The sequence below is a fragment of the Pristiophorus japonicus genome, chromosome 4 (assembly GCF_044704955.1).
Source record: "Pristiophorus japonicus isolate sPriJap1 chromosome 4, sPriJap1.hap1, whole genome shotgun sequence".
Taxonomy (NCBI): domain Eukaryota; kingdom Metazoa; phylum Chordata; class Chondrichthyes; family Pristiophoridae; genus Pristiophorus; species Pristiophorus japonicus.
This window is the reverse complement of record NC_091980.1, coordinates 276,756,991-276,774,771: the sequence shown is the minus strand read 5'-3', so window position 1 is coordinate 276,774,771 and position 17,781 is coordinate 276,756,991. Positions and strand designations below refer to the sequence as shown.

Below are 17,781 nucleotides of genomic sequence, written 5' to 3'. Positions count from 1 at the left end.
TATAGCTGTGTATCATGATTTTAAATGAGGTATCTCTGAGTAGATATAGTGATATTAAAATCCATTCACAAGTTCCGATAACACTAATCTTGACATGATCTTATCAAGTTTTTGCTGTATTGCATTGAATTCAACTAAAATTGTAAAATATATTCACCACTGTTGTATAGTAAAGAAATTATTTTCTGCTATGCTCACCAATATAAAAATTCTGCGTCATTTCGATTATAAATGTGAAATACAGATACTGTTTGCTAGGAATTCTCACATTTTTCATATGCTGTTTTAAGCTGAATTTCATGACTTTTCTAATCTGCTTTATCTTTTTAACTTGGAAGGCAGTGGTAAAACACTGGCATTTGCCATTCCCATGATCCACCTTATATTAGAGTGGAGACGAGCTAAAGATGCTAAATTGAAGGGAAGTGAAGAAGTACAGCAAGACAACCAGGATACTAATGACGATCAAGAAGCAGTCAGTGATGATGTCCTGGAAAATGCCAGTGAACATCTGGAGGAACATGAGGAAACATATGACAATGAAGAGAATCCTGCATCTCACAACCTAGGCTGTGTAAAAGTGATCAACAATGTAAATTTTGATTTTGAGATTGCTGCAACTTCTAATGTTGAAAATCCATTGTTGGGCCTGGTCCTGACTCCAACAAGAGAATTAGCTGTCCAGGTAAAGCATCACATTGATGCTGTCACCAAATTCACTGGTAAGTATGCAGTAACTATGCAAGGCTTTACAATGTGGTGCAGCAACTTGTTCGCAGAATAAAGTCACGAGAAATTTCACGTTTTACAGAACTAAGTTGTAGAAAATAGTAAGTACCTTTGGTTGCCTTGTGTAGCACGTTTTTCTCTTCCCATATTGGTTATTTGTATTTAGAATAAATACATAGCAGTAATGCAGTAGAGTACCAGCATTACTTTTTGTCAAGGACCACAATTCTAATCAGTGTTTTGTTGGTGGGATAAAAAATAGGAAACATAATAAATAGAAGTAGACCATTTGGCCCATTAAGCCTGCTTCATCATTCAATAAGATCATGGCTGATACTCCGAAATACTACAACATGGAGTGTAGCTATATCACTGCAGTATCCCAGATAATTCATCCCTGATTTTAATCTGGTCAGTTAGCAAGTGGAGACCAGACACACTATTGCAGGAAGAACAAAAAACTATGGGAGCAATAATTTAGTTTTAACCAGCCCTTTCACTTACTATATTGAAACTAGGGTAACTACATTTCTTAATAGCATTACCTTGCCAACTTTTGCTGGCATGCAAGAAGGAGGAACAACACTAAATCCCACCTCAACATCGCACAGCTTTTAGGTTTATAATTAAATGCTTTTTGTGTTTTTTTTCCTTCTGTGAGTTTTCACATGCTTGAAAAGTTAGTAGAGATTTCAATTTTGTCTTTTGGTAGTTAGTAAAAAATTGATTTAAAAATCACTTTTTTAGGGAGAAATGTTGGGATTGAATTTGGAGAAATTATGAAATATATATGCAGGAGTTAACAATTTTACAGGCCCATGAATATGTATATGCAGTACTTTTATGCTGCACTGCCTGAACAGAAATACTACACAGTAATGACTGCATGGGAATTATTGTTCAGAATTAGTCACCCAGTTAGTTCCTAATCTCAGCCAGTCCATTTGAGGAGTGACAGATCTGAGATTGGGCTCTTCTCTACTTGCTTTGGGAGGGTTGATCAAGAGAGAAGAGAATTGGAAGGTGGGTTAACCTAGAGGTGGACCAACAGGCATTAGCAAAGATGTGAACAGCAGATGACCTGTACACTGCCTTGTTTAGTGATTGGAATTCTGCCCTAATGGAAAGAATGATCCTAGTTGGAAAAACAGTAGGAAACGTATCAGTGCATTGTGCTGGCAAGCTGTGAGGTTATGACCTGCCAGTATCCAATGCACACTTTTGGGCTCCCTCAACTTGTTTCTTACCAACCTGCATCTAAGTTCTGTGCCCTTAAGTAAGTGGGGTAAGAATGAACACTATATATTAGTCAAGCAGGAAATGTACTTGATTTATAATTCCGTGGATGCTGGAAATCTGAAATATAAATACAAAATGCTGGAAATACTCAGCAGGTCAGAAACTGGATTTCTCAGTTTTGTTTGGAGACCCTTAAGCATAATGACAGGTTCCCACGCTTGGCAGACACTACTGAACAAACAAAAATGTCAGTGCTGGGTAATGGACCCCTTTTCCACTATTACTACCCAGCGCCAGCATCAGGCATTCAGTTAGATATACTCTGCCTTAGTATCAGAACAGAGCTTCCCAAACGGGTGCGTGACAAGGTTATCAGGGCGTGTGGGCAGGACAAGCTGGTGTAAACTAACCAGTACGAGAGCCGCCGTTGCAGTCTCGTGTCAACAGACACGATGGGTATAGGGCGATCATAGCACAGCGTGGGATGTTTGCTTCCACAAATTGGTGGGAATTCAATCATTCGGCTCACCAGAGCTGCTTCATCGAATGAATCACTGAAGGGGGGTGCTCAGCAACAAAACAAATTGGTAACCTCTGCATTCATACTGTGCCAGTATGAATTTTTCCATTTCCCACAGCTGGCGACCTTATGCTTCTTTGAGGAAAATTGCTATTTTGTGCCCAATTATGAGTAGATTTTTGTTGACGGCCATCCAGGTAGAAACTATAATTTGGAATGCAGCAGAGAAAGGACACTTGTCCCACCTGAGCCTGATTTAAACTCTAGTCCCAGTTTGCTTAACCCACTGCCACACATAGCCCCTTAAAATGTATTACCTTTTTATATATAAATACCTCACCCTAAATCCATACTTTTACAGGGATTACAACTGCAACAATAGTTGGAGGAATGGCTGCTCAGAAACAGGAAAGGGTCTTGAATCGCAGGCCTGAAATTGTGATTGCAACACCAGGGAGACTGTGGGAACTGATAAAGGAGAGACATCCACATCTCTGTCATTTGAAACAGCTCAGGTGAGCCAGAATCAGTTTGAATATGTTGCAGTAGTGTTGAAGGGAAATAATAAGTGGTTATGAAATAAATAATAACACGTTACATCTGATTTATTTAATGGTTGAAAGAAAGAACTTGCATTTGTATTGTGCGTTTCACTTTAGGATGTCCTAAAGCGTTTTGGGGCCAATTTAGTACTTTGTAGTTATTGTTGTAATATAGGTAAACACTGGAACCAATTTTTGGACAGTAAGGTCCTACAAACAGTAGTGATATATATGACCAGATACTCTGTTTTGTGATGTTGGATGAGTGAATGTTGGCCAAGACCCTCAGAACTCCCCAGCTCTCCTTCGAATAGTGCCATTGGATCTTTTATGTCCACTTGAGTAGAAGACAGGATCTCTATACAGGCCTTAGAAATGGCATCTCCAACAGTGCAGTACTCCCTCAGTGCTATGTTAAAATGTCTGCCTATATTATGTGTGAAGCCCTGGCATGGGTCTTGAACCACAATCATCTGACTCAAAGGTGAGAGTGCTATCATTGACACAGTTCGAAGTTCTGATGCAAAAAAACAGACATCAATGGGAAACCAAAAGTAGTTGATTTATCCAGAAAGGATATGTAGTTGAGACACATACTGGAACCAAAATCCAGAGTGAGACACAAGAGAAAACATAAGAATATAACAAGAGCTTTCTTTAGTTGCCCTGAGAAGGTGGTACAGGTGCAACATCGAAAATCCGGAGTTCTGGAATGTAACGGAATCCAGACTCCGGGACAATCAGTGGCAGGGTCGTCCAGAATCCATAAAATGTTCTGGAATCCGGACCTGCTGACCTCTGGCCTCACCGCCACTGCCCTTACCTCGGGGCCAGCCCGCACGGCGGCCTCCTTGGCGGGGCATGCCCGCACGGCGGCCTCCTTGGCGGGGCATGCCTGACGGACGGCAACCTCCTTGGCGGGGCATGCCCGACGGACGGCGGCCTCCTTGGCGGGGCATGCCTGACGGACGGCAACCTCCTTGGCGGGAATCTCTTCTTTTCCCCCCACCCCCCCCTTCTGACAATCCGGAACCTGGGCTCGGGTATTTCTAGATTCATGACGTCGGAAAGCAAACCGAATGTCCGGAAAAACCAGGAATCCGGAATGGCCTCGGTCCCGAGGGTTCCGGATTTTAGGCGCTATACCTGTAGTGGTCATTCTGCAGTTATTCTTTGTCGTAGTCTGATACAAATGGGTGGCTTGCTCGGCCACTTCAGAGGGCAGAAGAAACAACCACCTTGATGTGGGACTGGAACCACAGAGACCGGGCAAAAACGGCAAGTATCCTGCCTAAAGAATGAACCAGTCGGGTTTTTACAGCAATCCGACAACTTCAAGGTCACTTTTTTTTTTAATTTCTGGATTTTTTTTAACTGAATTCAAATTCTCAAATTGACACTGGAAACTCCCATTCTCTATTATTAGTCCAGTAATATAGCCACTGCATCACCATACCCAGTCCTGGAATTTAATTCATTTGAGTAGAGTTTAGTGAATTGTGATCCCTACACTTTGACTGTAATATGTATCCTAGTTTGAACGAGTATCTATTTCTGATCAAATTAAAATAAGTATGGTCAATGCAATTCATAACTATTTTTAGCAACTAGTTAACTGAAAAAAATTGTTTTAGATCCCAGGATGCATGTTGGATCTGAACTAAAAATTAAACCATGAGCTTTTTATTTTGTAAAGTAGATCTATTGTGAAAATTCTCACAGTAACTGAAGATTTGATGTAAAAAAATCAAGAATGCAGTACACTGTTGACCTGCAAATTCTGAATGATTTATATTATTGTCCAATTGACCTAGGTGCCTGGTGATTGATGAAGCAGATCGCATGGTCGAAAAGGGACACTTTGCAGAACTGTCTCAGCTACTGGAGCTGCTACATGACAAAGAATACCATCCAAAAAGAAGAATCTTTGTATTTTCTGCCACTTTAACTATGATTCATCAGGCTCCTGCAAGAGTATTGGGAAAGAGGAATGTCAAAAAAATGAATACAGAAACAAAGTTACAAGCTCTGATGCAAAAAGTAGGCATCAAAGGAAAACCAAAAGTAATCGATTTATCCAGGAAAGAGGGTACAGTTGAAACTCTCACTGAAACCAGGATCCAGTGTGAGGCAGAAGAAAAAGACATATACCTGTATTACTTCCTGCTTCAGTATCCAGGCCGAACAATGGTCTTTGCAAATAGTATCGATTGTATCAAGCGTTTGAATGCACTGCTCACAATCCTGGAGTGCAATCCACTGCCGCTGCATGCAAACATGCATCAGAAGCAGAGGTTAAAGAATTTAGAAAGGTTTGCTGAGAGAGAGAGGTAAGTTTCTAAAAGTATTGTAAATATATGAACCTCCTGAGCTCTTTTTAAACTGGAGTTGCTTTAAACGTTTGGTGTGTGGATGCTCTTCAACATTAAAATGTTAGCTGCTTGGAGGGAAGTACTGTACATACATCTAGACTCGCTTGTGCAAAGTATTTTCCTGGGCAATGGAATTGCATTTTGGAGCCAAACAATATGAATTGGGTAGTGTCTAGCTGGCATTGTACTGGATAATGCCAATGGAACAGTACTCATCTTTGAGTAAATGCAGTCAAGGCAGCAAAGGGAAATAAACTGGCCATAAATAGCATATGATAAAAATCTAGCAATGTTTTTTCAGTAATCTTCACACTTTAAGTGGGACAAGTTTAATTACAGGGGAATTGAGTTCAATAAATGTTATTTCTGTGAATACCAAAAAGGGGTGGGTAGGAAGAACCATCTACATGTGGCTAAATGAAAGAGCACCATGTCCTTATGAATTTTGTTTTGGAAACTTTTAGTGACATTCATTTTGAACTTTTTCCTTAGCTTGCCTTTCTTACTATATTTCAGCTGTGTTTTACTAACCACTGATGTTGCAGCTCGAGGTCTGGATATTCCAAATGTACAGCATGTTATTCATTATCAGGTATGGCTGAAATAGTAAAGTCTGAACTCTTGATGGGTTTTCATAGAAACATAGAAAATAGGTGAAGGAGTAGGCCATTCGGCCCTTCTAGCCTGCACCACCATTCAATGAGTTCATGGCTGAACATGCAACTTCAGTACCCCATTCCTGCTTTCTCGCCATACCCCTTGATCCCCCTAGTAGTAAGGACTACATCTAACTCCTTTTTGAATATATTTAGTGAATTGGCCTCAACAACTTCCTGTGGTAGAGAATCCCACAGGTTCACCACTCTCTGGGTGAAAGAATCTTCTGGGGTAATGAATTTTTTTAATAGATTAGACGGTGAATAAAACACATTTGAACAGCAACAAGCTTAACTCCACATCTAAAGTTTTCTGTTGTATCACAAAGTTGCGACACAGATTAGCAAGGCCATAAAAAAACAAGGCCATTAAAAAAAGCAAACCAAGCCACGAGGGTTTAGTTCTCGAGATATAGAATTGAAAAGTGGGGATGTTATGCTAAACCTATATCGAACCTTGGTTAGATCATACAGAGTACTGCGTACAGTTTTGGTCGCCATACTATAAAAAGGATACAGAGGACTGGAGAAGGCACAGAAGATTTACAAGGATGATGCCTGAAATGCGAGGGTTTACATATCAGGAAAGGATGAACAGGCTGGGTCTCTTTTCTCGGGGGAGAGAGGAGAAGAGAAAGAGGTCTTTAAAATTCTGAAAGGTTTTGATCAAGTGGATAGAGAGAGAATATTTACACTTGTGGGGAAGAGCATAAGTATAGGGAATTCAGAAGAAAATTCTTTACCCAAAGACTGGTGAGAATGTGGAACTCGCTACCACAGGGAGTGGTTGAAGCAAATCGTATAGATGCATTTAAGTGTTGGCTAGACAAGCATATGAGGGAGAAGGGAATAAATGGTTATGCTAATAGATTTGGATGAGGAAAGATGGGAAGAGACTCAAGTGGAGCATAAACACCTTCATGGACTGGTTGGGCCGAATGGCCTATTTCTGTGTCGTATATCCTATGTAATATCAAGAAGGGAAAAATGTAGAACACAAGTACGACAAGACCTCGGTACATCAGGGAACAGATGTGATTCTCATTCAGAATCGCTTTATAATAATTTGTCATTATGGATTTTCTATAGGTTCCCCGCACCACTGAGATCTATGTCCACAGGAGTGGCAGAACAGCTCGAGCCACAAAGGCCGGTCTCACATTGATGTTAGTTGGGCCAGACGACATGATTCGCTTTAAGAAGATATGCAAAGCATTAGGCAAAGATGAAAATATTCCTCTGTTTCCAGTGCAAGATAAATGTATGTCTGCAATAAAGGTAAATGTCATAATCACATTCTTTCCCAGTTTCCCATATTGGGTTTGCACCCATAAGTACATGGAAAATTAACCATGGTGTTGGAAAGAAGAGCATGCTGAGCAATGCTTTGGCATTAATTTAAAAAAAAACAATTCACACTCTTGGTTTACTTAATGATGAGGTTCTGCTATGAAGTAATGTCTAAATAAGTGTACTGTCCTTGATATTTCTTTTCCATAGTTGTACCACACACCGTTCCAGGGAGTAGGCTCCTGTGTAGTGGTGGGAGGGAAAAATGGGAGGGAAAAATGAGCTGGCAAATAGATATGCCAAAGTGGCTTGAGTGATGATCAGCCCGTTTATTTCATCGATTTAAAAAATATACCTGGCCATTTCTTGTTATTGGGCCAGATAAAGGATAAAGCAGAAGCAGTATGACTTGGAGGTGATAGTGTTCCCATGTGCCTGCTGCCCTTGTTCTTCTAGGCTTTAGAGGTTGGGGATGTCGAACACAAACATTGTTAATTGATCTGCCCATGGAGCATTTGGTTGTGGCTGGCCCATCATCACCAACTTCTCATGCAAAAGCAGAGCTGGGTGGAGGAGATTTAGCAGGGGTCTGAGTTTCTGCAAAACCATTAAGAGATAATTTAAAACCGCTCGAATCTGTATCAGATTGGATTCCTTTCTTGTGCAAAGCTGAAAAAATAATTAACAGATGTGGAGACATTTATTACATGGAAGGAGCACAATTGTTGAATACTTTTAAAAGTGCTGTCCTGCTAAATACTTGGGGGTAAAACAATGGGCAGTATCCTACGCCCAACCATCTTCAGCTGCTTCATCAATTACCTTCCCTCCATCATAAGGTCAGAAGTGGGGATGTTCGCTGATGACTGCAAAGTGTACAGTGCAGTTAGCAACTCCTCAGATAATGGAGCAGTCCATAGCCGCATGCAACAAGATCAGGACGACATTCAGGCTTGGGCTGATAAGTGGCAAGTAACATTCGCGCCACACAAGTGCCAGCCAATGACTATCTCCAACAAATGAGAGTCTAACCACAGCCCCTTGACATACAATGGCATTACCATCACCGAATCCCCCACCATCAAAATCCTGGGGGTTACCATTGACCAGAAACTTAACTGGACCAGCCACATGGTTACTGAACAAGATCAAAGTTCACTGGGTTGGGGGTAATATATTAGCATAGATAGAGGATTGGCTAATGAACAGAAAACAGAGAGTAGGGATAAATGGTTCATTCTCAGGCTGGCAATCAGTAACTAGTGGGATGCCGCAGGGTTCAGGGCTGGGACCCCAACTATTTACAATCTATATTAATGACTTGGAGGAAGGGACCAAGTGTAATGTAGCCAAGTTTTCTGACGATACAAAGATGGGAGGAAAAGCAATGTGTGAAGAGGACACACAAAATATGCAAAAGGACATAAACAGGCTAAATGAGTGGGCAAAAATTTGGCAGATGGAGTAGAATGTTGGAAAATGTGAGGTCATGCACTTAGGCAGAAAAAAAATCAAAGAGCAAGTTATTATTTAAATGGAAAAAGATTGCAAAGTGCTGCAGTACAGCAGGACCTGGGGGTACTTGTGCATGAAACACAAAAATGCAGGTACAAGTGATCAGGAAGGCCAATGGAATCTTGGCCTTTATTGCAAAGGGGATAGAGTATAAAAGTAGGGAAGTCTTGGTACAGTTGTACAGAGTATTGGTAAGACCACACCTGGAATACTGCGTGCAGTTTTGGTTTCCATATTTAAGAAAGGATATACTTGCTTTAGAGGCAGTTCAGGGAAGGTTCACAAGGTTGATTTTGGAGATGAGGGGGCTGACTTTTGAGGAAAGGTTGAGTAGGTTGTGCCTCTACTCATTGGAATTCAGAAGAATGAGAGGTGATCTTAACGAAAAGTATAAGATTATGAGGGGGCTTGACAGGGTGGATGCAGAGAGGATGTTTCCAGAGAGGATGTTTCCACTGATGGGGGAGACTAGAACTAGAGGGCATAATAGAATAAGGGGCTGCCCATTTAAAACTGAGATGAGATATTTCTTCTCTGAGGGTTGTGGATCTGTGGAATTCGCTGCCTCAGAGCTGTGGAAGCTGGGTCATTGAATAAATTTAAGACAGAAATAGACAGTTTCTTAATCGGGGTTATGGAGAGCGGGCAAAGTGAACCTGAGTCCATGATATTAAATGGCAGTGCAAGCTCGAGGGGCTGTATGGCCTACTCCTATTTCTTATGTTCTTATAAACAATGTGGCAACAAGAGGTCAGAAGCTGGGTATTCTGCGGTGAATGTCTCACCTCCTGACTCCCTAAAGCCTTTCCACCATCTACAAGGCACAAGTCAAGAGTATGATGGAATACTCTCCACTTGCCTGGATGAGTGCAGCTCCAACAACACAAGAAGCTCGACACCATCCAGGACAAAGCAACCCACTTGATTAGCAGCACATCCACCACTTGAAACATTCACTCCCACTATCACCGACGTACCGTGGCTGTAGTGTGTACCATCTACAAGATGCACTGCAGAAACACACCAAGGCTTCTTCGGCATGAGATCTCAAACCCTCGACCTATACTACCTAGAAGGACATGGGCAGCATTCGCAAGGGAACATGTATCACCTGCAAGTTTCCCTCCAAGTCACACACCATCCTGACTTGGAAGTATGTCAGCATTCCTTCATCGTCAGGGGTGGTACCAGCTGCAAGGTGGGACTTCCTGCACCAGGCTTCTCCGAAGTGGGGCGCTAACCACGGAAATTTTGCAACGTTCGCGTGGCGGGAGCACAGGACCTTCCCCTTCCGTTAAAGGGGAGGGCATGCTGCAAACTCTGCATTGGGGAGAAGGGCCACCACTGGGAAGCGGGTTGCTTTGGCAGCAGCCTGGCACAGAAGCCGAGTGCCAGGCAATAATCTCTCAGCACAGACCCCGCAAATTGGAAAAGGCAAGACAGTGACCGGTAAATCAACCATTTTTTTTTTTTTTAAGTGCGTGCTGCACCTCCCCTTTCATTTTCACCCCGCGAGCAGACATGAGACCTGATTCGCAATCCACAAAGCTGGAGCGGACATTGCCCACGGCAGCCTTATGGGGGTGCTACTGAATTTTCGCTCCGAGGCAAAAATGGGTTGCTGCGCACGGTGATGTCGGCATAGCAGCCCAGGGCGCTACCGGTTTGCGCCTACACCGAATTTTGCTGGAGTCAGTAATGGCCCATGCCCTAGGCGAGAAGTCATTTGCACCCCGATAGCACCAATGGGAGGTGCAAACAATGCAAATTTCTCCCCCAGAAGTCTGCATCTCAGTCAGGCCAGTTACAGAAATATGTAAACTTTGTCTGACTTTATAATTGGAGACTTTAATTCATTTAACAAAATAATCCAGTAACCTGTTTAAAACTCAATTGATTTCTGGAGTAAGACAAACAATTTTTATAATAAGCAAAAATGAAGCAGTAAGTCTTTTAAAGTAATGTAACTCCAAATCATGATATGGGAAGTGGTTTGACCCTATACTGACTTTCTAATCTCAACCAAACAAGGGTAAGGGTCTTGAGGGTTAGTGCTTGAAGGAAAAGTATTGACCACTTTCCCACCCTGATAACTGTGACCCCTCCCAAGTGCATAGGAGCACCCTCACCACCAAGTCATACACATTCCTGACTTGGAAATATATCGTTGCTGGGTTAAAATCCTGGAACTCCCTACCTAACAGCTGTGGGAATACCTTCAGCACAAGGATGGCAACAGTTCAAGGGCAAATAGGGATAGCCAATAAATGCTGGCCTTGCCAGCGAACCCCACAACCTATGAATGAATAAAAATACTTGACTGCTTGTGTCAATATTGGATGAAGATTCAATTGGTCTCAGATGTGATGTTCCCTAAAATTGATTAGGCTTCTGCCACTTGCCATCAAGGCTCACTGAATAATATTCCAGCAATAAATCAAAGCTTTAAGAGGAAGGCATGGAGAGGAAAACAGGTGGACTCATGCATTGTTATTCTGGCTCTACACCAATCAGCTTCTCACCAATTTGATTATATTTTATAACAATTTTGGTAATTAATCAACTTCACTATCTGTAAAGCCAAACCAGACTTAGTTTTGTATGCTCTCTTTTCAGGGTTATAACATTAACTCTTCATACTCGAGGCTCAATGTACAAAACATCACATAGCATGAGCACTCCCCTATAATTGAGATAAAGTGAAGAGTTGTAATTTGGGGGTGGCTATCGTGAAAGAATTGAGTCAGCTACTGTGGGGGCTGAAGTAACCACAGCAGCTGTAGTGCTTCAGCCCTGACTGGCTCAGCAACTCCTACCAGAGTCCTCAAATAGCACTCCCTCTTCAAACAAATGTAAAATCAAAAAATGATAATTCCAATTTTTTTTAAAAAAGGGTCACTGCAGCTAAGTAAAGTTGGGATAAATATTGTAAAGCTAATTCTAATTAATAGTCCAACTGTAGTTTTATTTTAAAGTATCTGGTTTATGCTTGTTAAATACTCTCCCAGGCAGTGGTGCAGTATGATACTAATCAGTTTTATTCAAATAGTACAATATTGTAAGAATTCTCTACCATAACAATGGAGCTGTGGCTTAAATTGATTTGCACTGATACACTTCATACTGTAACTAATTACCCAGTGCATTTTGTAAGCAATGCCAGACCATATACTGCTTCAACACAACTAACTAGTGTAAAGTGAAGTTTAGATTAAAATGTAACCAACAACTTGCATTTATATAGCATCTTTGACATAGTAAAACATCTTAAGGAGCGTCAAACAAAATGTAACAGAGCTACATAAGGAGATGTAATGAAATAAAATAGCTCTTTGAAAGTTAAGGAAGCAATCGGCCTTGCAATTTTAACATTGTTATTGTACAGTATTTGGTGAAAATCAGTTTAAGCTGTTGGATGCCAGATTTGAAAAGCTTTGCAAATGATTTAACTGCTCAGGGACTTAATCCTGCTTACAAAACCAAAATCACAATTACTAGAGAGGCTGCCATTTTACAATGTTTAATATTCACACTTCTTTACCTTGCTAACATACTTACTATACACTTTCATTAAAAATATCAGCATTAATTTAGTGAACAATTGTGAATACAAGACAATAGAAACCTCTGCTTTACAATTCACAGACCCGTGTGAAAGTCGCTAGGAGCATAGAAAAGATGGAATACCAGCACAATAAAGCACAGCAGCACAACAGCTGGTTTCAGCAAGCTGCTGAAGCTCTTGAGGTGGATTTGGAGGATGGTGTTCTAATGGGTAAGTATGTGCAACCAATTTAATATAATGGCTCTGATTTTGCTGCAATAACGGCACATTTCAGCGCTGGCCGTTATTACAGGGTAAATCTAACAGCAACGTCTGGCACATAAGCAGTTAAACGTGGAAATCCAGAAGTTGCTGTCTGATACCCCGCTCCTCCACAGGGCGCGCTGTTGCAGTTCTCTTCAATAGACCCATACCCCGCTCCTCCACAGGGCGCGCTGTTGCAGTTCTCTTCAATAGACCCTGCATTGAAATCACTAATGACGTGAACTTGCTGTACTGCCCACTAGTTCTGCACTAAAGACGGATGGAAAAAGTTAGGACTAGTGCATTCAGCAGTAAAGAAGTTTAACAGAATAAATGATAATTACTGACCAACCACGCTGGCCCTGAAAAATTAACTTTACAAGTGTTAAGTCTCATTTCCCCAAGAAAATGTTCATTTTAAAAAAGTTTATTTTCTTAATCCCATCTGTATTTCACCATCTACAAGACACAAGTCAGGAGTGTGATGGAAGGTCAAGGGAACACCACCACCTCCAAGTCACACACCATCCTGACTTGGAAGTATATTGCTGTTCCTTTATCATTGGGTCAAAATCCTGGAATTCCTTCCATAACAGCACTGTGGGAGTGCCTGCACCACATGGACTGCAGCGGTTCAAGACAGCGGCTCACCGCCACCTTCATGGGCAATTAAGGATGGCCAATAAATGCTGGCCTTGGCGCTCACATCCCAGGAACAAATTTAATTTTATTTTTTAAACTGCATGATTTAAATCAAATTTATATTTCCTGGTTTGGATTCTTCAATCTGATTGGTTGAAAAGCCTCTGTTTCGGGCACTGTGCTTAGAGACACCTGATGACTGAAAGTCTCTGCTCAAAAGCCAGACAAATCTTTGTGGTCAGTTATTAGCAAGGTGAACAGCAAGCACTGTTCCTTTGCCGCTGGCCGCAAATTCTGGACCAGTGTTTATAAGATTATGCCAAACATAGTTGCAGATGCATTATCCTCTTGCCACCAGTAATTTAGCATGCTTTCCAGACAGCTAGATTAACATTCAATGACATTAGAGTTGTTGATTTTTGTCTCATTTTTAGACACTGGGCTGAAAATTGTGGCCTCACCGGGTGCAAACGGTGTGCGCACGAATAGGCCTTACAAATGCCGGTTCTTGGCATGCAGTGCGCATGCGCCGAGAACCGCTATTCCAATCTGTCAAAATGTCTTTTACCAGCGTAAGAATTTTAAAACATAGAAAAGTTCAATTTAATCACTCATTAAAAACCCTGTTAACATAAGTTTATTTAACCCCATTAAAACTTTAAAAATTCAAAACATTTCTAAAACAATTACATTCAATTTTGATTTTTTTTTTTAAATCATTTAAAATTAAATTTGTGTTGCATTTGTTTTTGGAGGGGGATTGGTGGTCCAGGCCCACGTGAACCCAGGATACGAATACGTACCTGGAGGACATGTTCCTGTACGCTGCACCGCGACTGGAATCCTACGTTCCTCCGGGACCACCGGTATTTTCATAAAATAATTTTGAGCTGAAGGCGTTCGTTCAAAGGAAGCCTCCGAACGCAATTTCCCCCCCCCCCCCCCCCCCCCACCCGCCAAATCATTTTGCAGCCCCCTCAAAAATCTCAGTACTTTGCCTCCTAATTTTAAAAGTCTCTTCAGGTTACTAAAAGTTCACCAGTTATTCCAAATACATTTGAATTATTTAGACAATAACAAGGGCTGATCTGAAATCTATACTAAGATCTATGAATATGTTTAACAGAAAACTACAATATGTACTTGTTTTTAGGTGGCGGGTGTAACGACAGTGATGAAAAGCAGAGACAAATGATGTTGAAAGGAATGAAGAAACAACTGAAATATTTGTTTTCACAACCAGTGTTCAAGAACTACCTGAAGACCAAGTACCCAACACAATTTGGTAGGCTAACTTTGCCTGCTCTACCATTGGCCAGCCAAGAAACTGCTTTAAGCACAGTCAAAAAGCATAAAAATACAAACAAGCATAAGTTATATGAACAAATAACTTGAGTGAAGCGCTTTTTTTTGTTAAAAAGTAACTGATGCAATTAGCTGATACCAGTATATAATTCAGTGACACTTGTACAGTGGTTATACCATTTATTGCATTTAATAAAAATCCAGAACTTGCACAGTACTGTTGTCTTCAATATGAAGATTAAAAGAACCTAAACACCAATCCTATCCTCAAAATATAACAAGGATACTTTTCTTCTAAAAGGATTTCAAATAAAGAGCAAGGATGTGCAAGACAACTCAGAATTTTGGTTACTAAACAAAATTGAGGCCAACTGGCCAATGTTACTATAGGAACAAGTAGTTGATGAGCATTTCATCCTACAGAAAATACCATCTCCTGCATCTGGGTCACTACACCACTACACACTTACAGAAATCCAAGAGCAAGTTGAAATGTTTGTGATATTTATCTTTTCTTATGCCTTTAATTTTTAAAGTGCCTATCTGGGGAAAATGTGGTCATATTGTAACCATTTAGTATTCTCATATGCCTATAAAGCAAGACTGGGAGGAAGGTACAATACATACTTGTGGTAGGTGTTTTGGTCAGTATGGAAATAATGAATTATTTACAATAGAAATTAATTATGCACTCATACCGTAAGCATTTAATACTTGAATTTTTACGCTTACATAAGGAATTAATTTGCATCTTAAATTAGACACCATTACACTCAATTACTTTTTAAACCAAAATCCAAATTAAACTAATATGTATTGAAGGAGAGAAGGGTGGGGATGGTTGGGGGAGGAAAGAGAAGAGATCTGAAAATATGAACAGTTTTAAAAGCTAGATTAGCTGTGCAAATCCCCCAGCAGGAGGAGTCAGAGTCCTGCATGAAGTACTGAATCATCCACCATCCACCTTAAACAGCTATGAGTGTGCCATCATTGGGTGTACCTGCAATAATGCCATTATAGAATATAATCGTAATTATAAGTTAAAGTAGCAGTAGCTGCAACATTAATATTCTGGACAGTTAATGGAGATCCAAGTCTCAGCTAGGATTTATAAGGAGGCAAACATTCTGATCTTTGAGGGAGGAGTTTGATAAGGTATAGGTCAGCAAGCAATAAAACAGATGGCATCCAGAAGAAGTTTTTAAAAGGGGGCAGAGGGAAGAGTTGAATTAAAGGATAGTTTTTAAAAAAAAAACTAAATTTAAAAGCATAATACAAGACTTTACCAGAGATGTGTTACTTGCTAAAAAGCTATATTGAATGGTACAGATCTTTTTACAACCACCATGCTTTACAAAAATGGCACACACACACACACACAAATACTAAATTCACTCCATTTTCATTTGGGGATATACATTCATTTTGGATTGTGCAGAAAGATGGTTTAAAGATTGTGCTCAAATTTATCAAAAGCAAGTTTCTCTTCCCCAACCACCGCCGAGCACTAAAACTGTTCTAGTTGTCGCAAGGCATATTGAAGACTATTTGGTTTTGTTTGCTTTGTAAAGTATGTCATAATGGCCTGGTTTATAAAGTAGGTAAACCAAAGGTTTTGATCCTTCAGGAAAGATGTGATGATTAACTTCAGTGTCCGTTTTGTCCATATATTCCACTTGGATTGGTATACTCAGTGCTTGGGTCAGCGCAGTGATATGAATGTGATCACTCTCCACAGCCATTGGTTCCACTTCCTATGGGAAGGAAACTTAGCATTATTACTTTTAAGTACAGAATATATAATAACTTTTGTTAAAGCAAGGCTTCAGAAAGCAATAAATTACCTCAAACACACCCAGCAATACCCATTTATCAGCAAACATCCAACCCTTTTCTGGTCAGAGACACATACTAGGATAAGTCATCTGAATAATTATTTTGGGCCAGAAATCTCAGCATGACCATTTTTACACTGGGATCTCTACTTAGGAAGGAAAATAGCCAGTAACCATCAGGGAGGGAAGAGAAAAGCAATTATTTAGATTAGAAGTTAGTACTGAGCAAGAAAGGAAGAAGAAAATATAACGGTACTAGACCTTTCTAAAACAGTTATTTCTCATGACCCCTCCCCCAAATTATGAAGCACTTGGAACATTTTGCTATTCTAATTGCACTTTATAAAATGTGAGTTATGAGTATCCAACATGTTTTAGCGAAAATGTCCCCATTGAAAAAATTTATTAAAATATTCTTGCATATAGCACGTCAGGCAGCATCTGTGGAGAGAGAAACAGTTAACTTTTCAGGTCAATGACCTTTCATCAGAACAGTATTTCCAGCATTTTTTGTTTTTATTTCAGATTTCCAGCATCCGCAGCTTGTGTTAATATTGATCATTCTGGGACTGTTTGTCCAATCTTTGAAAAATGTTAAACCCCTAAATAAGATCCCCTCTACATTACGCACTTGTCCAGTATAAAATCGTCTTTCACCATAAATGCAGTGCTTAATCCCACTTATCAATTCTGTTGCCGCCTTTGCATTCTTTCCAAGGGCAGCATAATCCTTGCACTGCAGTGTCTAGAACTGTATGCACTTCTACAGCAAAGGAAACCAGTTCTTTGTGCAAATTAATTATCATTTCCTGGAACAGATGTTCTATCCCACAAGCTTATACATCCTGAAATCTTAGTTATTTCACCACTGCTGCACATTTAAGGGTGTATTCCTACATAAAACACAGTTCCCTATGATTTCCTGTAAACTCTTTACCTTTATTTCATACTGCTAGTTTTCCATTCCCCAGTTTCGTGACTCTGCATTTCTCTACTTAAATGATAGCTTACATATAAGCCTAGTCCCCCCAAACTCTCAAAATCCGTGCAACTGGCCTACTTGTTCCCGATTCTCAACTGGCAAATTTTGAGTTTTGTTAGTGTTAATTCTTCCATAGATTGATCACAAACCCCGAAACAATTCCTGTGGTACCCCAAGTCACCTCTTCCTATTTAAAAAGAGAAAACAAACTTGTATGTTTATAGTATCTTATCAAATCTGCATGACATCTCAAAACTCATTGCACCCAACGGATTACTTTTGTAGGCAAGCACAGCAATCAATTTGTATACAGCAAGACCACACAAACAAGAAATTAATGAATAAC

General features: G+C 40.4%; 2 protein-coding genes across 4 annotated transcripts in view; one reads left to right on the top strand and one right to left on the bottom strand.

Annotated features, from left to right (window-relative positions):
- Window positions 1-14,828, top strand: part of ddx24 (DEAD (Asp-Glu-Ala-Asp) box helicase 24) — a 26,072-nt gene extending 11,244 nt beyond the window's left edge. For both annotated transcript variants that reach the window (XM_070879528.1, XM_070879529.1), the window contains exons 3-9: window positions 339-722; window positions 2,850-3,003; window positions 4,845-5,360; window positions 5,919-5,994; window positions 7,148-7,336; window positions 12,509-12,638; window positions 14,467-14,828. In XM_070879528.1, coding sequence (XP_070735629.1) covers window positions 339-722; window positions 2,850-3,003; window positions 4,845-5,360; window positions 5,919-5,994; window positions 7,148-7,336; window positions 12,509-12,638; window positions 14,467-14,708 — 1,691 coding nt within the window. In that variant the 3' untranslated portion in view covers window positions 14,709-14,828. The remainder of the gene's footprint in view (window positions 1-338; window positions 723-2,849; window positions 3,004-4,844; window positions 5,361-5,918; window positions 5,995-7,147; window positions 7,337-12,508; window positions 12,639-14,466) is intronic.
- The window catches only part of LOC139263444 (ubiquitin thioesterase OTUB2-like), a 15,836-nt gene continuing 12,833 nt past the window's right edge, over window positions 14,779-17,781 (bottom strand). For both annotated transcript variants that reach the window (XM_070879531.1, XM_070879530.1), the window contains exon 6: window positions 14,779-16,372. In XM_070879531.1, coding sequence (XP_070735632.1) covers window positions 16,163-16,372 — 210 coding nt within the window. In that variant the 3' untranslated portion in view covers window positions 14,779-16,162. The remainder of the gene's footprint in view (window positions 16,373-17,781) is intronic.